General features: G+C 39.4%; 1 protein-coding gene across 2 annotated transcripts in view; it reads left to right on the forward strand.

The window, feature by feature from the left end:
• The window catches only part of GABRB3 (gamma-aminobutyric acid type A receptor subunit beta3), a 233671-nt gene extending 211771 nt beyond the window's left edge, over positions 1 to 21900 (forward strand). For both annotated transcript variants that reach the window (XM_054164813.1, XM_054164812.1), the window contains 3 exons: positions 5511 to 5663; positions 11026 to 11270; positions 20155 to 21900. In XM_054164813.1, the coding sequence (XP_054020788.1) occupies positions 5511 to 5663; positions 11026 to 11270; positions 20155 to 20505 (749 nt within the window). In that variant the 3' untranslated portion in view covers positions 20506 to 21900. The remainder of the gene's footprint in view (positions 1 to 5510; positions 5664 to 11025; positions 11271 to 20154) is intronic.
• Positions 21901 to 22372: the final 472 nt, after the last annotated feature.

Below are 22372 nucleotides of genomic sequence, written 5' to 3' on the forward strand. Positions count from 1 at the left end.
AAATTCATGAGATAACTGGAGAAAGAGGTGTGATCATGTAGTTTAAAAAAGAAATAAAAAAAGAAAGAAAAAGGGTACACTTGATGGGAAATAAATGAAGTCCTGGAGTGTCTAGAAGGTACCTGCAAAGACATGGGCAATAGCCTGTATTCTTTATTCATAACAGAAGGAAGATAAAATAGTTATTTAAATTGCTATGAAGAAGTAAAATACAGTTTGACTATCCTTCTAACACCGGCTGAAGGCTACTGTTAGACATCTACAATGACACTGGATGCCCATGTGTCAGTAACTGAATTAAGCCCATAGTCAAATGATACAAAATCAATAGTGTCAACAGAGCTATTCTGCTCTCGTACACTTTGATTCTGTCAAATTAATCTATCTTAGGATACTATTCAGTTGCTCAAACATAGGTATCCAAGTGCCTCTTCAGGTGGTGTAGAGCATCCTGCTTAGACTGCTGTTCTAGAATCTTAGTATTGTGTCCTATGTGACAATCTAGTGCTTCAGTATTACTTATTTAACCAGGTAGTACTACTTCTATGCTTCAATAACCTGATACATCTCAAATGGCATTAGTCTTCTCTGTACAGACAACTATATTCTGCTCTTGCAGCAGGCTGCAAGTCTAGACCTCCACAGTCTACACTAAGAGCTTATGCACCATCAATGTATGAATATCTGCATGCAGATACCTGAAATTTAGTGCCTAGACATGTGAGTTAAGTCCACCTCCTTAATACTTGTTAGGCAGAAATACTAAGAAGCTGAACAGGAATGGGGATGTGTAAAACACTGCCTAAAAGGTTTAAGATGCATAGCAGTCAAAGCCCAACTAGCAGCCTGTTGATAAGAGGAGGATAGCCTTTAAAGATCTGAAAATTAATTACTTGCTGTATTCTGAAAGCTCAATCTGTAAAGTACATTTCCAATTAGCCAAAGAACCTTCCCAGAAGAACATATTAAAATAAGAATTCTGTTACTGACCAGCTCTGTTATCTTGGTTCATACTTGGATAAAACAGCAAGAGACTAATTTAGCCTTGGAGCTAGATATTTCAGCTTGCTAGCTTTAAATGAAATTGAAACAGAAACAAGTAATTACTTTTTACCAAGTGGCCAAATATATGAAAGAGGAATATTTTGGGCTTAGTTATTGATTGAGGATTTATTTTCATGCTGGCATTCTCAATACTGTTGTTAGATTTAAATACTTAAGTCAAAATTCTGTTAGTCCTCTACTGTTTAAATTAGCCCATAGGCATCAACATGTTATGAGATAGCAGGAAAGGTAACAAATCTGGTCCCTGAACAGCAAGACTGTTCTTTAGGCAAAAAAAAAACAAATTTTGATGAAATGTTAACTAGAATTTCCTGGTAATTAATTTCCAGATGTACTGAGCCTTAACTGAAAAATCATTATCCAAGCATAATCAGGCAAGTAACAGTACAGTCCATTTTTATTACGTAAATTACACAAGATGACTCCTTCTTAACTAAATAAAGATCTGGGCTTACAATGTTTATTTCACACATACTAGCACACATCCTTTCCACTGAGCTTTAGGCTCAGACAAAGGGGAGGAAATATGTATGGGAAATAAGGAATGTTCCTTCTTTTAATTACTTTGTCCACAGATTCCTGTGGTCTGTTTGCTAGAGATGAGATTTTACAGCAGAGATTGCAGGCTGGAAGCAGGGCACACAGATCATTTATGAAGGCATAAAAGCTATACAGGTGAAAGTAGTACAAGCTTGTAGTCTCAGAGAGAGCAACCTAAAGGAGAAGTTTGGCTGTATAGTATAACAAAACAAGGCTGCCAGCTTGTATCTCATTTTCAACCTGAATCATACAAAAACCAAATTATTCTGAAATTTCATGAGATCCAGCGCTCCGAATAAAATTTCAGCTTGGAAAAATCACCACAAAACCAGATGACATTCTATTTACCTTTATGGCCCTGAGCAATGTGTCACCTCCAGTAAGTAGTTGTAATGCCAGCAAGACTTGATTTATTGCCCACGAGCCACAGATCTTCATAAAATACCCTGAGCCTTGCAGGGTTAGGATTTGTCTTGCTCTGATTTAAGGTGAATGTAATTTCAGTGTATACATCTGAACCAGCTGTCCTAGGTGATGGGAACTCAGTGAAGTTTGGGGACAAAATTCAGTCCACCAATAGGAGTCTATTTTAGGAGGAGATGCATAATTATCTACATTTCATTTATTAGATTGACTGGTAGAACAGATTGTCTTTTAAATGTAATCAGAATTTAAGACACCTAGCCCATGTTTGTGCAGTTCAAGTGAGTAGCAACTGCTATTTAAGATGGCATAGTGCATAGTCTCCAGCTGCTGATCAGAGAGCTGTCATATTCACCAGCTGTATACTGGTGTCTGAGATGTCATAGGACACCTCAAAAGCAGCAGAGCATCTTCAGATTCACAACTGAATCTGTCTGTTACAGTCCAGTGCAAACTCTAGAGCAGGAAGACTGGCAGCACTGAGAGCTCTAGGCCTAGGTATGGTTCTTAGGGTTCTGTCTTTGAGCTTCAGAGCACAGAAACAACTTTATGTCTCTGGCCTTGAGAAAATCTGTCCAGAGAGTCCACCTTTAAGACCAGGTTCCTCTAGTTTGAGTAATTGAGTAATCTCATTAGACAGGGATGATGAGGATGTAATAGCTGATGGTCATGGGTGAAGCACTGAAGATAAATGTCTCAAGTTTGCTCTGTTACATACTTTCTCATTTCAGGATTTCATTACTGACATGCATGACACTTCATCAACAGCAAAGTGTGCTCTTCATTCTCTGAGGTTCCCCAATGCATCCAAGGTCCTTGGCACTGGAGTAGCCTAAGAAAAGACTTTGATTCACTGATTCAGACTATTTATCTAAGTATTTTAGGGGAGATTTTCCAGTCATCACCTCTATTAATGATATTCTACAGATACCCAGACCTGGACAGGACTTCAGGAAAGGAAGAGATTCATACAGAATTCTTTGTGTGGGTGGTGTATTGCATTGTAGTGGTTTGAGCCTTAACTGGAATTAAAGAGCTCAGATGGTAGAAAACCAAAAATTCCCCCCCGCTTCCCCTTCCTTTATTCCTGATAAGGAAAAAAGGGGAAAGAAAAGGGAGAAATAAAAAAAAAGGGAATAGGAAAAAAAGGGAAGAAGGCAAATCTGCCAAAAAAATAATTTGGAGTCAGTTTGGAAGTAGGAGAAGTAAATACTTTTTTTAACTACATATATATATATATATAAGTAACAGGAAGGGTTTACAAGGGTAAGGAATAAAGATGAATAGAAAAATATACAAAACCTAATTTGGATAACCTTATATCTCCCTCGATGTGTGTGGATTTCAATCCTTTAGGGAAGCATGGATGTGGCAGGGAGAGGATCAGGCCTGACCATGTGGCGGAACCAGGAGGCTAGCAGCGGCTGTGGGTCCTTTCGAAGAGGCGAGGCAGGAGCAAAGAGAGCAAATGGCCACAGCGTCTTCCTTTTTATAGGCTTGCTGAATAGGAAGGAGGAGTGGAATAGACCACCTCTGACCAGGGGGACCCCTCCTCCTGGGAAGGGGAAACCAAGCCCCGCTCTGTTCACCTGGATCAGGTTTCTTTTGTCCCCTGGGGAAGCAGGGCTCTCACAGCCCTTCCCCCAGGATGGGTGTAACCCAGCACATGCATGAAATTATTTCCTCATCTGAGCTTCATAAAGTTCTCTGTCTGATGCACCACTCTTACTGCAGAAAGATGATCAGGTCTGCTACATTAAAAATGTATTTCATGATATCAGGGTATGTTTCTGTTTTATTTACAAAGTCTGAAGACACAAGACCATGGAAACAGTTTCCTAAGAAGCTCAATAGAAAAGTTAAGCTTTATTAGCAAAAAAACCCAGGCATGATTTCAAAGAGAGAATTCATATTATAAAATTAAACATTGTTCATTGGAAAATGAAGATGTTAAGCAAGCTAAAGTCTGAAATTATTCTTTGCTGAAAATTATGTTGACTTTAGACAGCAGAAAACCTTTCATGATGAAATAAATTCTGACTACACCAGTATTCATCTGCTGATGAAACTAGAAAGCATTTCCTCCTGGAATAAAATACTACTGATTGAAGTAATCACAGCCATCAAGTGTGCCTACCAGATATTTCCTTTTTTCAGTGATAGTTCTTCTGAGATTGTTTGATAAAATAGTTAAGGATAGTTGTGTAAAATTTGATGCTCGCTGCATGCTTCTGCTGCCTGGAAACAGTGCAGCATATTTTCTGTTACATGGCTCAAAGTATGCCAAACTATCAGGAATGTGATGAAGAGTAATCTGCAGTTTTTCTATTCCTTCTTTTGCATTGTCTCAGGAAATCCATCATTCCTTTATATATGGACAAATGTAATTTCCAATGCTTATGAACGAATGAACACAATTTAAAGGGCGTTTTAAAACTTTTATTTCTTTCTAGATGAGATCTTTCATGTCTTGCACACATTTGCATTAGAATAAGTGGGATGTGAGCCAATACCTAACTGGGCCCTTGGTATGTTCAGGAATATATTTTAGGATGTTGACTAAAATGAGAACTTTTAGATGAGCTATTACAAGTATCATATCTAAGACTAGTAATGCAAACAATGAAATCATGAAGCTAATGTGTAAATGACTAAGTTTTCCTTATACAGCTGTACTCAGTTTAATCCTCTTTGCTATTTGGTGAAAGAAGTCACATTTTTTTTGACTGTTTGAGATTTATTCAGTAAGATTAACATGGATTTTGAAACATACTGATTTGAAATTAAATAATAGAATGTTTTATTTGAAAAACTGGCAGCTAGGATATTCATTTCCCCCCCCCCCCGTTATTTACTTTCTTCAATTGTATATAATTAATGAATCCTCTATATGTAATATAAATGCACATACATAAAATCATCTTGGTTATGCTTAAAATATTTTTGGAGGAAAAATTATGTCCAGCTCTAATTGATATTGGAGGATCTGGTCTAGAGGCTTTTCCTCACTGGGATTCATTACAATTTGTTTTTGACACCACAGGTAGCATGTTTCTCATAGTTTAGGTGCAATTAAGAAGTGCTATGTCATGAACTCTTCCATGTAAATAAAAAGCTATGCACATTACTCATCCTCTCAATATAAGTGCTATATATAAAAGTGTATTTGGATAAGCATTTTACTTGGGAGACCTAAGCATCTGCTTTTATAAACTTAGCAGTGTTCACCCATCTGTTCAATAATCTAGAGTACTTATCTTTTCTTCACAAATGTAGTTAGCTTGGGTATCTCTATATTCACTTCAAGGTTTCTTTTAGCACCAACCAAGTACTACAGGGAAGACATTCTCCCTGCGGTTCTGCAGATGTCATACTACCCCATGAAATGTGCACGCTTTAGTTTCTACGGAAACTGAAGACAACTGTCTGCAAGTGTCTTTTCATCAGTATAAATAATGCTCTTTTCCTCTCCCTTTCCTCAGGTGCCTATCCAAGACTCTCACTGAGCTTCAGGTTGAAGAGAAATATTGGATACTTTATTCTTCAAACCTACATGCCCTCCATACTGATTACCATTTTATCATGGGTGTCATTCTGGATCAATTATGATGCATCAGCAGCAAGAGTTGCCCTTGGTATGTGCTAAGAATGAGTGGGACATTAAAATCTCACACTGAATGTAGCCTTTAGAGGTTGTTACATAGTGCAACATGATGGCAGTGTTTTGATATTCCCAAATCATTTTATGTCAAAATCATGCCATCCAGGATTGCCTCAAAAGTGGTAAGCTTTCCTCTGTGTGGAAGAATGTAGCTACCACTGAATCTCTGGTATGAACTGCTCACGTGGGTCCCAGCCTTGTTGTCATCAAAGCTCATGTTGTTTTCAGTAACTTCAGCAAGGGAACCGGATCCAGAATCACACTTCAATGGCTTAGTTGTGGGCTTTTAGTTCAGTTCAGTGTGGGAAGAAAAGTGTGGCTCCAAGCCTCTTCCAGAGGTCCTGGGTACTTTAACTGACAGTAACAGGGACAGACCTCGGGAACCATGTGCTAGTTCAGAGCACAAGAGCACATCATCTATGGACCATGACATCCTGTTTAACCCTCAGAATGCACAGTATGCTAAGTGCATTTTTATTACAGTTTAATGTACAGTTTAATGTACAGTTTAAAGTACCGTTTACCTCATGGCAGAAGAACATGGGTTTGTGCAGATCCATGTCCAAGACTTTTTCAGATCAAAGTATCCCTTAGATAAGGGAGGTTGGCTTCAAAATATCTCAGGGGAAATGCTTCATCTGTTACAGAAGCATACTCAGATATAGCTATAGGCAAGGAAGAATAAACAGATATATAAATCCCTATGACTATAGCTGCCTCTCATCTCATCCCAAATCCTGTTTTCAGCTCAGTATGTCCCAATAACCCACACCTTCCTACCCAAAACTTGATACTAAGGATATGCTGTGTAACTTCATGCTGTACTCTCTTTTCTTCTTAAAACTGGAACATATTTCCTTATTTTTCTGATATGTAGCATAGCAAACTGTGACTCCAGACCATGTCCATCTGATCCCCATCTCTGTACCCGATACTTCCTAGGTCCTACATAACAAAGCAGGCTGGGCAGACACAGCTATACTTTTATGCAATATCATATTAGACGAGAATACAATAGAATTAACCAGGTTGGAAAATACCTTTGAGATCATCAAGTTCAACCCATCACCCAACACCATCTAATCAACTAAACCATGGCACAAAATGCCTCATCCAGTCTCTTCTTAAACACCTCCAGTGATGGTGACTCCAACACCTCCCTGGGCAGCCCATTCCAATGGCCAATCACTCTTTTTGTGAAGAACTTCTTCCTAACATCCAGCCTAAACCTCCCCTGGTGCAGCTTGAGTCTATGTCCTCTTGTTCTGATGCTGGTTGTCTGGGAGAAGAGACCAACCCCCTCCTTGCTACAACCTCCCTTCAGGTGTAGACAGCAATAAGATCTCCCCTGAGACTCTTCTCCAGGCTAAGCAACCCCAGCTCCCTCAGCCTCTCCTCATAGGGCTTGTGCTCCAAACCCCTCACCAGCTTTGTTGCCCTTCTCTGGGTGTGATGCAGCAACTCAACATCTTTCCTAAACTGAGGGGCCCAGAACATTGCATTCTGGCATCTGAACTTGGGTAATTGAAGATATTCTATCTTCAATCTTCTATTCTATTCTATTCTATAATCTATCTTCTATCTTCAACTGCAGTTACTGTACACTAATTTTACAGGTAGTGTAGATTAGCTGGTGCATGTGGGCGTGACACAATGTAGCATTGCCACTCAAGAGCTAGTGCATGTTCAGCATGTTGCAGTAGTAGCTTAATGGAAGGCGGGACACTGCAAATAGCTCTGATGTATCTATAAATGAACCACTGTATACCAAAGATCCACACTGGAGACATTATGAGCAAGTGAGGGGAGTGCTTCAAACATATCAGTCAGCATGTAGATTTTACATACTGTCCAGGACTGCAGAGTATTCTCTGGTTGTCTGGTTAGACAGAAGTGACCAAATTCAGTGACATTCCACATCCTTCTCTCATGAGTATTGTGTGATTTTTTCCCCCCTGTTTAAGGAACAGGACTGTCTCTTGTGCCCTATTTCTGTGTAGCACAAGCTCATCAAGTGCTGTACTCTGGTAACACAACTACTAGAATAAAAGTGATGGTTCATTCAAAGCAAGCTCAGGAACCCAGATTTCTATTTCCAATTGATAGGAAGTACTTTTGAGAGTTAAAAAGCCCATCTATTGGTTCTTCTGAGAAGACAATTAGAGCCTTGGTGAGTATGTCTTGTATCATCTGATGTTTCCATAATGAAATTCAGTACCATGGGTATAATTCTGTGTTGCTTTGTATAGCCCCTCTTAAGAGTTTGAAGCTGATACAAAATGGTATCAAAGTTTAAAGGCTGTATAACTGCTTTGGACATGTGTGAAAAGCTCATTTCAGAGGAGAATAAGGACTGTTGGCTTAGGCATTTGTTTGAGGAAGAACACATTGTGCAATTCTTAGGGACATGGAGACAAGCTTTTGCTAAATTCCTGCAGGAAGCCTGTGTTCTTGGGAAGAGCCTCATTTTAGTTCATTTACTTCCATGGTTTGCTCCCATCCTTGGTTCCTCTCTGCACACGCTGTCTGTGGTCCAGGCTGCACTGAACCAAGTAGTTTCCCCAACGGAGAAACCCAGGCGTGGAGCAAAGGCCAGCTCATTCATTACCTGCTGGAGAGAGTCCATCAGAGATCCAAAAGGATGATTAGAGGACTGGAGCATCTATATTACGAGGAAAGGCTGAGAGAGCAGGGGCTCTGTAGCCTGGAAAAGAGAAGTCTGAGATGGAATCTTATAAATGCATAGGAATATCTCAAGGGTGGAGGTCATCAGGATGAGACTGAGCTCTTTTCAGTGGTAGCCAGTGATGGGACAAGGGGCAACAGGTACAAACTAGAACACAAAAGGTTTCACTTGAACTTAAGGAGAAACTTCTTTATTTTGAGGGTGATGGAGCACTGAAACAGGCTGCTCAAAGAGGTTGTGGAGTTTCCTTCCCTGGACATATTCAAAACCTTATTGGACGTGTTCCTGTACAATCTGATCAAGGTGTACCTGTGATAGCGGAGGGGTTAGACTAGATGATCTTCAGAGATCCCTTCCAACCCCTACCATTCTATGATTCATTCTAGAGACTGCTATAGACACTGCAGGTAGAGGCTGATAGAAGGCTGAACTCAGGATAAATACTCAAAACTATCAATTTTGTTCAAAACTGAGTTTTTGTTAGTTAGCTCTAAAAATCTCTTAAATTCAGCCCTATGACTGAGAAGAAAAATAATCTGAAGAGTTCTCACTTTGGGGAAGGATTATAATCACAAGAGTATCCTGGTTTTGTATGATAGGTGGGTGTAAGCTATTTGTTCTTCAGTTGTGCTTTAAAATAAATTATTGGGCATCAAATGGACATTTGGCTGCAGGGTGTCAGCAGTCTCTCACAGGGGACATATTTCCTTTTGGTTAGCAGTAGCTGCCTTTCTGTTCAGTGTGTTTAGTATTCTGGATCACCAACAGAGCCACCAAACTGCCCCCATGTTCTGTTTAAGTACTTATCTCTAGAATCAAGGTTACAGCCTGGGAACAGACTTAAAAAAACTGTGGACATCGTAACACTCACTGGGCAGGCTTCTTGTTGACTTAGGCTTTCAAAAGCATCTGTGTGATGGTACTGAGATGCCAGGAGTGTTTTAAAAGGAATATGTGGGCTTTCTGAACAAGAATCAATTTCTTTTAAATAATTTATGAAATCCTTTATGGGAAGCAGCAGCAGGTAATCCTGCAGAGAAAGAACATAATTCAGGCTAGAGAAATCCCTTGGGCTGCAAGTATATGATAGTGTTTACTACAGTCTCCCAGCTTTCTCACCCATGTTCCTTGTCAGGCATGGAGCTTTTCAGAGACTTCATAAAATTTCTTCAGTTAAAAATAATGTGTCATCTATACTCCTCATTTTACAGGAGAGCTAGGTGAGTTATACCCAATACAGTTTTTAAATAGGCTTGTGTTGTGTGTGTGTCTGCTGTATTTAAAACTGTGAAACATCTGACATCAACACAAGCTTGTTTCACAGTTTAGAGTAAAAGCACTGAAAACTGCATGATGCTCACCTACTAAATATACAAAATATTTGTTACAGAAATGTATAGGCTACTACTACAGTTCCCTGGAGTGACACCGTTTACACTGACAGCTTGATTTTGAGTTATAGTATCTTTATTTTTGTTTCTTCTGGTAAAAGAAGCTGTACTTAGTAGTATGGCAGCAATTTTCTTTCAATCTTTGCTTTTGTTCTGCCTGCGTTTTGGTGACTGCTCACAAATTGATGCTATAATTATGGAATCAGAGCAAATAGTGATGGGGAGGACTTATAAGAGTGGCTTTGCCTCTTCTACCAATGTAGACTTATTCCACAAATCAGTGTTTTCAGCCACTTGTGATTTGTGATTCCCATAAACCTTCCAGCAGAGATACAGACCCTGCAGTTTATTGTGTATTCAAGTAGACTTGACAGTAAATTTGCTTTTCTTAACAGCTTTTCAAAGCAGTGCTTCATAATGTATTTTCAGCTACTACATCCATCCTTGGGTAAAAAAATGAGGGTTTGACATACCTTACAGATTTTTCTAGGTACTTTATGGGTGTCTAGTCAATCACTATGAAGCAACTGCTCTTCTTCCCTGACTTTTTCTTTCAGTAAATGCACATGCCTCTCCCTGCTCATCTCACTTCTTTCTGTGTCAAAATTACACTGCTTCTCTAAAGCAGTCATCTCAAATGCCTCTTCAATATTGCCCTTTCCTGAAAGAAGTGTCTAAAACAGATGGGATAAACTGCTCTAGAAAGATGCCTTTCTCTCTCCATCTACTACAGAAGAGCCCTGCAAAGCTAACTTCAACCAATTGCTTAGAAATTTTAAAACTGCAGAAAATTAATCTTTCACCACCTATATGAACACTCTGCCTTAGTATGTGCACATGATTTTATCTATCCAGACCCCTAAGTAGTTTTGTTACTTTTAAAAAACTTCACTTCTCTGTGTTGAGCAGCACAGTTCTGGTGGAGCACCCCGTTCAGTTCATGGCAAACTGTTTGCCTTCATGTTTCAGATCAGTTTGGCCTTCATGGAGCCAGCTACACTGGCATTAACTCACAACAGTGGTGCCAGGACCCCTTGTTACAAGTTCCCACTGATCATATGAAGGAAATACTGTAGCAGAATAATAATGCATGGAGTTTTAATTATACTTTCCTTTGCAGTGGTGTCACCTACAAGTTATCTTTCACAAATTTTTAAGCTTCCTCACATGAACAAGGCAGATTTGCCAAAAAGGAAAATTAATATTGAAACATGGTGTATCTGGAGTAGTAAAATGTGCTTTTCCCCCCCTTTGTGTAGGAATTACAACTGTGCTGACTATGACAACAATCAACACTCATCTGCGAGAGACTTTGCCTAAAATTCCATATGTTAAAGCCATTGACATGTATCTTATGGGTTGCTTTGTATTTGTCTTCTTGGCCTTACTTGAATACGCCTTTGTCAACTACATTTTCTTCGGAAAAGGCCCTCAAAGGCAGAAGAAACTTGCAGAAAAGACAGCAAAGGCAAACAACGATCGCTCAAAGTTTGAAGGCAACCGGGTAGGATTCTTTAGTCTCTCTTTTATTACAAAAAGTAACTGTATGAAATTTAAAAAAAAAAAAAAAAAAACTTACATAAAACCATCACCAACTATACCCTTTCTTTGTGGACAAACTTTGATGTTTTTGTTTTCAACAACCTACGCAGAAGAATATATTTAGGTGTACAGAAATTGATACAAGAATGATCTATGTGACAAGTAACTATTAGAAGAAGAAAACAATGAGAGCACAGCTACCTTGAAAATACAGGCTCAGATCTACAAAGGCATTTACTTGTCTAAATCAAACATAATTTAATTGTGATTTTGTTTATGTATTCACATGATGCAGTCCAGGATCTGAGCATACTTTTTCTCACTTCAGTTAGAGCAGTTGCATTTAGAATGGGAGATAACAGATGAAGGATTAGTTCTGCTATGCTAATTAATTGGCCAGCTTAGCTGAACCTCTGCATGTGGCATCATCATCTGCTGCTGTTTAAGACCAGCAGAAAATTGTGATTTCTGGAGAAACTTTCAGGTTGATTTCTGAAGCACAGCAATAGCAGAGTCTGTGTTGATGACGCTCCAGCCAGTTTCCTTTATAGCAATATTACATCATCCAATCCCCTTTGGAAGTGAAATTCAAAGTATTCAACACTGGTTTTAGTATTAAGTATAAGTTAGAAGAGTTTACAGTAACAAAACTACTACCCATTTGTTAAATACCAATAACACAAGAGTAATTTAAAGCTGTATTTTTGATCCTAATGAATCTGTCTGCTATAGTAAATGTAATGCAGAATTACACCTAATTATTGACACTTGTATCTGTGAAGTAATTTTTGTCCCGATAAAGTAATTTTTGTCTAGTGTATTAGGAAACCAAATCTTCATCACAGTTGGCAGCACTGCTTAGGTGTAATCTAGCAGCAAGAATTAATTCCCTTTTCTGGAAAAATAGATTTTTATACTAATAAAAATATCAGATGGGGGGGAAAAAAGAACATCACAACTGAAAGTAATGGAGGATTTAGCAGTAAGCAGGTAATGCAGATGTATGCCCTAAGTTTCAGTTCTGCCAATGGAAACCATCTGGTGAATCTCATCTGTTTAAGGGATTTATAAAATTCAGTACAGGTCATGTTAATAGACCCAATAGCACCCCAAGCATGCCTGTTCTATTTTGAGATCAATTGGTGTGTATTGTCAAAAGCATAAGTACCTGAAGTAATAAAAATGAGAGTTTTCATAACCAGATTCATGCCAATTTCATATCCCAGACTTAATCATACCATATATTGACCCTTTGCTTCTCACTTCTGAGCGCAGAACGTTGGATTTTTTTCTGAACCATACTAAGCAAATATCACAGACTGTTCTGACTTTTCTGCTGGTTTATGTCAACCACACATGAACGAAATTAGGATACAAATACAGCTCACCAGAGCTGAAAGAAGAGTGTGTAACTTTGTCCCTTGAAGTCCCAGCTGTTACAAGGAAGCTCTTTATGCTTTGTAGAAGCACTTTTACTCATGCTGACTGTGAATGCTTGCTGTTCGAATGACATAGGATAAATAATGAGGCATGACCCCGTTCTGTGGAGAAAACATTTTGTCTCTGGGCCTCAGCTGATGAGGTCAACAGAGCTTGGTTGCAGTTACAGGATTCAGTGCCTTCAGAGAAGCTGTGCCGGCATGTAACAGAAAAAGACAGAAACATTGGATAGAGCTGATCAGCGGTATTCCTTAGAAGCAAAGCATAAACAGAAAATACAGATGCAATGGATGTAGAATGTCATATCTGAGTTTCTTATTTGAGAAACACTGGGAAATGCAAACCAGAAGGAATTGCTCAGAACAGGCTAGAAGTCCCAGTGCTTTCAGGATGGGCAGCTCAGGGAAAATCCATCTAACAGATACACTTTGGACAAAGTTTACCAGGGCTTCAAGACACCACAGCCCTGAAGCAAGAAAACTGTATCCATGGTGCTGGATCATGCTCATCATGTATTATGCTGTACACACATGCATGGATGTAGCAGGACAGGTGGTCATGCCAGGGCTTGTAACATACTTGCCATGGAAGACAGCATGTGAAAGCACTGCAGCCTTTGCTCTGGCCTCTTCAGAGGAGGAAAAGAAATACTAACTTCCAGCCTCTCCTTTGTTGGCTCTTGAAGCTCATTGAATATGCTAGAAATACTGGCTGCTTTGCAGTTGATTGCTTCTTTCTCTAGAGTTGGAACTCAGGGCCTGCATATCCTGGCAGGGGCTCACAAACAGAAGGCTATACTGCACTGTAAGGACTTGGAGCCATAGGTGGAAGACTACTTTGTGCAGCTTCAGTGAAATTAGTGGGTTGGTGATTTTGATGAGCCTTTCAGGGCTTCCATGGAGGGTATTAAAAAAGGGAAGTGTTCCAAATCTGGCATGATTTGAGGCTATGTGACACTTCAAAAGAAATGGAAAATGCCTAAAATCATGCAGCCCCCTTTCCAGCTATTGCAGCTACTTAGTGACTATCAACATTTATGCTGTGATGGAAAGAAGATTGAAAATATTTCAAATATAAAACTGGGAGAAGGTGTTGTTTTCAGTTTGTTTCTAAGATTACCAATTTGTGTCAATTTGTGTTGCTGTTTTGTTTTAGTAATTGAATTTGCTTGTATATGAACTGGGCTCCCTGTCATTGATTTAGAGAGTTAGCTCAGGGCACTAGAAAACAAACAAACCAAAACCCAAAACAACAAAGCCAATAAATAAATAAACAAACATTAGCCCATTTATTGTCTACATCAGATGCTGAAACTTGTGGATGTAGTGACAGAACAATTCTGTGCTCTAGCAGGACCAAGCAGATTCAGGAGGGGCTGCAGCTGTGTGGGAATCATTTGGTAGTGTTGGGAGGCAGCATTAGCAGAGCAGAGACAGCACCAACATGCTGCCAGGCATTCGGGCTCTGAGTTTGAGCTATGCTCTTATGGTACCCAAGACTAGGAGTGCTGCTAAGGCTGTCGCTCTCTGTCTCTCCAGCAAAGGTAACAAGAGAAAGATGAGGGGGAAATGCCACATTATTTTCGCTCCAGCTGCTTGTAAGGAACTGAAATATGTATGTGGCTCAGCATTGTTGGGGAAGTCATTAGGGGTAATGGTTTGGTATAAGGGAGCTTGGCACTTGGGCCCCTGGGGTCAAGTAAGGGGCTTTGTACTGGGGAGATGCCCTGGTGGGACTTAGGACCCTGGTGACTCCCTGGCACTGAAGGCAGCAAAAACACCTGGGGGCAGGTTTTGAAGCCCTGGAGATGGCTTTAGGCCTGCAGTCTGCTGACCAAGCAGGACAGGTGTCAACCACTTGGTGGCAAGGTGTGAAAGGATAAAAGAGACTGCCTGCGGCTGCTTGGAAAAACTACCTGGAGACTGCCTGGTGGCTGCTCGGAGGGACTGCTTGCTGCTTTCTGGAGGGACTGTTGGGCTGCTTGGGAGCTGCTTTGAGAGCTGTTGGCTGGAAGAAGGACCTATGCAAGGGAGTTTAACTTCTGCCAAATTCCCACCACTGGACCCTGACAGTGCTTTCAACCCGTGGAAACCAGAACAACCAGCATGGACTCCGGTACTGAAGTTCATTTTTGCACATCAGAGGACTGAACTACAAAGTGCAAGCAATCAGCCTTCTTCATAAACATCCCCCTTATAGCAGAAAAAGGGCTTTTCATGCTTTCCTAGTCTTACTGGATTGTAGACTGGGAAAATTTTAACCAGAAAAGCATTCTAGGCCACAAAATCCACAGACATGGTTATGTTTGTGTTTTATTTGATAATTACTTTGCAAAGTAGCCACTGTTCATGCTCAGTAATTCTGCTTGCTAACGCACACACTTGCATTGCCCTGCATCAGAGGACACAGGCTTGAGAAGCCCAAACTGACACAGCCATCTCCATGCTGCTCCAGCTACTGTGGGCATGCCCCTCAAGCACCCAGCTTTTAGGTGCTTCTCTGAGTTCTCCTGATATGCTACCACTGAGGCTTTCTGTGTTGAGAAAGGCTCCACCATCTGCTGCAGTTGAGCTGTCTGTTGGCTTCTGTGCTCCCATTGTGGCTTTCTGTACAGCTCTGCCCATGTGTTAAAGTCAACCAGCCCAAGAGCTCCAGGTGTAAGGGAGAGAAGAGCCCTTGCAGCATGAAAACAGCACAGCTAGTGTCCTCACATTGCAGATCAGACAAAGAAAAGTGTGGAAAGAAAAACTCAGCCCTGTGATCTCCCAGGTACCACTGCTGAAGGCAGAATGATGACTGAGGCATATCTGATATAACAGAATCTCTGGAAACAGTTTCAGAAGATTCAGAGCTGGTGATGAGAAGAAACCTGAGCAAGCCTTTACAAATTACTCATCTGTGGATCAGCAGCTGACTACAAAGAAAATTTCACATTTCACTGTCTCTTCTTTTGACTGCTTTTGTGTCACTTTTTTTTTTTTTTTCAGGTAATGTTCTGTTCTTTGCTGAACTTCTCCAGCCTGTCCTGGTAAACAATAGTTACTGGAGACAAACATAAGATGCTCATGTCTATGACAATTTTTGTGCATGTACCAGTGTTTGGATTGAAGATGCTCATTTGAAAACCTTGATAACTGAATTCAGATTTTTTTATAAACTATTTCTTCTGCTTATGCTATCAGTGCCTAAATTAAAGTCCTCTGTGCAAAAGCTGTCAGAGAAATATAGATGTCCTCTAAAAATGTTTTCCCTAGAAAATTGATCACCATTGCTACTGATCGATTCTATTTCTTCTGTTCGCATCGGCAGATTCTGGCTTCATTTGTAGCTCTCTTTGCACTTTCAGTTTTGCTACATTGTTTCTTTTAAATAAGGCTCAGATACAGCCTAATTTACAATGAGAGAGCTCCAAGGCAATCCTGTTCTCACTTGTTCACTCTTGTGATGGAGGCTACTGGCATAATCAGCTGGTGAGCATGTGGTTCGGACATTGCTCCTTCCGGGCCAATCCACAGAGATTATGATTTGTTACAGTTCCCTGTTAGTTCTTAGTTCAAGTTGTGGCAATTTATGTTTGCAGTTTAGTGGGACCAAAAGTTCAGCCCAGGAGGGTAACTATAGCACAAACTCATTCAAGCTTCAACCCCCTGTGCCTGTCAGGCATGTGGGAAAAGCTTATTTTGAACAAAAACAATGCATAAGCCTTTATAAAAAGGCCCTTCTCATCAGGAAGTCCCTGCATGTTTTTATAGCAATGGAAATTCCTAGCTCAAACCCCTGCTGTTGGCCAAGGCAGTAGCTTCCCACCAGGCATTACTGAGAATAGTCTCAGGCCACTTACATCTACTCACTGCTTTTAAAGAGCTGTTAATTGTATCAACCCTTCTCACAAGTGGGATTTTATTCTGAGAGTAAGTATCTTGGCTGCTGTGGCAGAATTATCACTCAGTTTAAATTGGGAAATATGAGAATAGCAAAGCTGGCACTATCCTCTCTGTGCGTCTTCATCTTTCTTGGGTACTTTTTTTCAGTGCTGAAACAGTGGGATATTTCTGAACCATGACTGTGATGAGTAGGTGCCAAGGTTTTAAAAATATCTGTCAAGGTTGATGTGCAGAGTTCTTGCGGGAAGCCATTAATACATAAGTAAAGCCATTTATACTTAAGTAGATGAAAACTGCTACCAGAAAGTTTACTCCTGGCAAGACCATATATATGCTTGCACTAGGGTAGACCAGGTGAGAATCAAGTGGTTAGCTGGAGACTCTATTACAAGTTCCACTGAAAACAATTAACTTTTTATTACAATTTTAATGGGAGATCTATTTAGTGGGATAATGTACTTGAATACTAATTTTGATGTAAAATAATGCAAGACTCACTACAGAGACTGCTTTTCATGCTGTTATTTAAATCTACTATTTGCATTTATATTGCTTCATATGATGTAAAGTGTTTATGTGCTCTTTAAAAATCTGGGATTGATGAACTCCTAGACATACCTATGGGGTTTAAACAAAATGCTTCCTTTTTTTTTTCTTTCTTTCTTTTTTTGTGTAGTAGAGTGAAAGAATTATGAGGAAAAGAAGATTTCATTGTAAAGTACTCCTGAAATAATTTTGAATATTTAACAGAGAGCTAAACGAACATGAAGTAATTCAAACACTAGCTAATAGTAAATGAAGCTTTATGATAGTTTCCCAACTAGTGAAGTGTTTTCAAACTGGCATTAAAGCTGAAATTTTCCAAGAACTGGCAAAAACTATTCAGTAGCAGAGCATGTCTTTCATTTCTTTAAAAATGCAGTACCTAACATCCAAATGAGCCAGTTATCTTGTTCAGAATTAAGCAGCAGATTCGGCACTTCCCAGCTGTAAAAGGGTATCAAAGTTTCAGACCTACAAAATACAATCTAAGTTCAGGCCACTGGTGACCAAGAGAAGGGCCGAGGTTCTTTGTGAGCCTTATCTTAATTGTCCTCTCTCTGGCTTCAGTGAGTGAGTTATGGTCATTTTTATGTAGTGCCATTAGGCTGCTGGAGTCTTTGGATTTTTTGTTTGTGCTGGAATATGCATAGCTTGGAAATGATGAGCCTTCAAAAGTCAGTCTGTTTTTCCTGGATATAAAATGTCTCACAAATTGTCATGCTTCTCACCCTCCAAATGGATTTATGTGAGATTCAGACGCTTCACCCTGGTGTGAGATCAGTAGTTGTTCAGAGATGGGAGAGATGTGGTTTGATAAAAATTAATTCTGAAAGAAGACCATCACTTTTGTATATTTGGATCCTTGCTGATTCAGCTAATTCAGGGAATTAATTAATGATTTGGTACTTGTCTGTTTCCTTATGCTTTGATTAATTTCTCAAAGCCTGGGAGGAGAAGGCAAAGGAGATACTGCGAAGACCTGGATGAAAGGTTTAGCTTTAAACTTCATGAGGAAAATGCACATTGGGGAGATATTTCACGTGATACTATTACAAATCCTGACCATAATTTGTCTTTGTGGAAAAAGTCTCCAACAACCAACCAAGCAAAAATCAGAGAAAACACATGCAGTTATTTTCAGAGTCCACTATAAGTAGTGGGGTATCCATGGCTGTATTTTACAACTGTGTGTCTTCCCTGTTTACAGGTATCAACAGCATAAACTTGGTTTTGCAAACCTCAAGCTTGTACTTTTGTACCCAATGGGTTTATGCCACAGGGAAAATAAATTCTTAATCATGACTGAGGCGTCTCCACACCATCGTTTCGGCTCACGTTGTTTATTTTTATTTATAGGCACTCATCAGCATAATGTGCTGTTGCCTACAACAGCAAGATTTGTTAAATACTTTAGGGTTTTTTTTTCCTTTCTGCCTGTATGTCATTCATAGCATTTTATGTTCTTTTTCCATTTGCAAGAAGCTTGGCAAAGCATTGCTGCTGCACTATCCTAATTGTTTTTGCTGAGGAAAGATAAGCTGTAGCATCAATAATTAATGAAAGAAACAGCTATTTTATGGAATTTTAACAAGACTGAAAAAAGGCGAATGCATATGGACAGACACAGAGCTAAGCATACCTTTAGTGCATCGCACAAAGTTTGCACAGGACCTGCTGTCATGACCATACAAGCTTCAAAAAGCCATGACAATAGTGTGTGCTCAACTGCTTTTAAACAGATACTTTTGGAATGAATTGTTCAACTGATGCAAAGTTAACACAGCTAGATCACGTGGCAGGTTAGAAAAATGTATTAATTGCAGCATGAATTTTGGAAGAATAAAATTGATACATAAAAGGGGAAATTATCCTGTATGCTGTGATTCATTGTCTATTTCTGACATGGAGAACTGAGTTCATTTGAACATAGTCACACGTGTTAATTGGCTGAAAATACCCAGCGTAGGGCATTTATTTTTCCTTCAGCTATTATTTTCCTTGGAGATGATCCTTGCATCAGCTGTGTTCTCTCCCTGTCCTCCAGCATGCAGGGCATGGGGCACAAAGGGATGTAGTGCTCCACCACTGAAACTACCAAATACTAAGACAGCATCATTTGGGGCTCCTCATCAGTGCCACTCACAGCAAATGGAAGTTTTTCTGGATTGAAAGAACCATACTCAACTCCTGTGCTTCTTTGGGGTATCACTGCTCACAAGGACTGGAGAGTCTGGCACAGACTTTATTAAAGACTCTAAATGATCAGAACCTTTCTCTTCCTTACTGAGAATGGTATTGCATTGCTCACCTGTATTCAACACTGTCTCTCCAATATAAAGTTTGAAGAGAAGAATGCCACCTATTCCCTCTTACATATCCACATTCATTTCTCTTTAAGATCACTTACCAAGTGGGAAAAACTCTGCAGTTAAACATTGCCATGACTGGAAAACTTGTGCAAATCACTTGGGAAGAAAAGTTTCAGAGAAGAGTTGTAAATGAGCTCTGTGATTGCTAGATGCAAAGAGTTTAGCAGGCCAGAATTATTAATTCTTGTGATTTTAGCAAACTTCTGGTTTTAAATCCCAGATAGAAAAAAACTAGTCTAGTTTAACTTAATTCCTACTGTGGCAGAGAGAGAATCCATCTCTTACCATCACTACAGACATGTCACTGAACTGCATCATCTTTTAAAACACAGCTGGTTTAGAGGGAGAGGAAAATTATTGATTTTGCCAAATTAAGCTTTGTACTGGGTGCTGTTAGTGTGATGATAACCCTGTTCACAAAAGTATTTAAATACCCTCCTAATTTTAAGCAGATGAGTACTGTCATTTCCCTCCTAAGATTATCACATGCTTAAATTGAATACGTGCTTTCTTAAAATAGGTGTGGATTTGGAGATATAAATATGCCCACATCCTGCTGATAGCTGTCAGGTCCTTTAAAACAATTTATGTTTCTATTTTTGCCCCCTAGGTGGACACCCATGGCAACATTCTGCTAACATCACTTGAAATTCACAACGAGGTGGCAGGGAACGAGATCACCACCAGCGTTACAGATGCCCGAAATTCAACGATATCCTTTGACAACTCAGGAATCCAGTACAGAAAACAAAGCTCACATCGCGAAAGCCTTGGCAGGCGTTCATCAGAAAGAACAGGCTCCCACAGCAAGAGGGGCCATTTACGAAGAAGGTCTTCGCAACTGAAAATAAAAATCCCTGATCTAACAGATGTGAATGCGATCGACAGATGGTCAAGAATGGTGTTTCCATTCACATTTTCTCTTTTCAACCTAATTTACTGGCTATACTATGTTAACTGAGTGACTGAACTTTTTAAAAGGACTTCAGCTCTAACAAGCGGTGTACTACTTGCCTGCAGAGTTTATATATATATTTATATACAAAAATATATATATATGAACTTTTACTACATAGACCATACTCATGTATGTGTGAATACATGTAGCAAAGAACCGTGTGTACTTAAAAGCACATACTGCAAAGCGAAAGCATATGTATGCACACACACATGTACGCATTTGTTCTGAGGTCATGGACACTTCAACATAGAATGCACTTCAGAGGAACTTTTTAAATCAAAAGGCAGGTGTCATCAAAACAGCAAGCCTTGAGAAAGTAAGTGTTGTATATTATCACTACAGAACTTTGATTGTCATAGACGTTTTCAAACAGCTGTAATCGTGTATAAAGTCAGTATTTAGTAACATTGTTTGCAAATGCTGCCATACACCCTAGTCATAAAGAGGTAGAGTTATGCTGGTAAGTTGAAGTCATTTATATTGTTGATCCATGCACTATCATTTCATCAAGCCAAATTTATTTTTCTTTCCTAAAGTTTCCTGGGGTTATATATGTCATAATTCACTTCCCCTCCTACCTGGTTGTGAGTGGGCATTGTTTTTAATCATCTCTTGCTTTCTCTTCTGCAGTAAGCAAGTTCATCATGGGAGTGTTGCTTTAGGTCTCTGGTGACATGTACATGTTCATAATATGTCAAACAAGCATTTTAAGTGTCCATCAACAGTGAAATGAATCTTTTGTATGTACTGTAAATGTACAGCACATTTTCCTTCCCTTGGACTGGTTCCAGCTGCCATGTAATTTTGAACAAGAACAGCACCTTTTTAGTATAATTTAGCTGAGAATTCAACTACTGTCAAATGTATTCTACATCTGCCGTAGATGTAAAGATTGTTACTCCAGTGAAAGCATAGAAGATGTCTCAGGTTATTTGCTACTTCAACATGAAACCACCTAGCCGTAGCCTTTTTTAAACATTGATCCACATTATTTAACATTCTTATAACACTGTATGTTAATGTAAAATATATTTGCATACTATGCGTATAAGTATATTTTCTCAATATTTTCTTCCCTGTGCTTGCTGTTGTGACCGCATGCTATGTCATATTTTTTTTCTGTGATGTTACAACATTCTGTTCTCTAGAGTTGAGCAAGTAGAGTACCTCTGATACTTTGATTCAGTAAAATGGAGCATTTTCCTATTTTATTTGTTTACTGAAAGTGTATACCCGTACACTTGCCAACTTAGTGTGCTGCTGTCACAGATCACAAGAGACAGCAAACGGTATGTTTTCTTTCAGCATTAGCTATATTCTAACATATCCTTCATGCAAATTTGACCACTTTGGGTTTCGTCCCAGTTCATTCCCTCACCTGGATTTTTTTCAGTCTAGTAGGTGTAGTCATTCAAGGTATGCCAATTTCAGATCTGTAAACTTGTTAGTTATCAAAACTAAACCTTTCTAAAGAAAAGAAGATATATTTTTTGTAACCAGTGTTTCTATCATGTACATTCTCTAATAACAACAAATACAGTAGCATAAATAGATAAAATAAATTTTAAAAAGTTTCAGGCTTAGCCCTGCCAGTTCTCTGCGTGTAGAATTTCTCTGGGCATCAGTCAGAATTCTTGACACATAGAGAGATTTGGATGCTGGTTAGAGACATCTATGGGATAAAAATGTGTGGCTATGCATCCACCAAAAACAGCAAAAAGGGATGAAACTGAAAAGGCTGCCTTGGCTCTATAATGACCTGTGGACTGACTAGTACTTGATTTATGTGTGATTAGAGCAACGATAGTTGTATTGCTGCTGTGTACGGTCTGTTACTGTTCCCACTCCTGACTGTTTACAGCTGAAC

Source organism: Dryobates pubescens, chromosome 10 (assembly GCF_014839835.1).
Source record: "Dryobates pubescens isolate bDryPub1 chromosome 10, bDryPub1.pri, whole genome shotgun sequence".
Lineage (NCBI taxonomy): Eukaryota > Metazoa > Chordata > Aves > Piciformes > Picidae > Dryobates > Dryobates pubescens.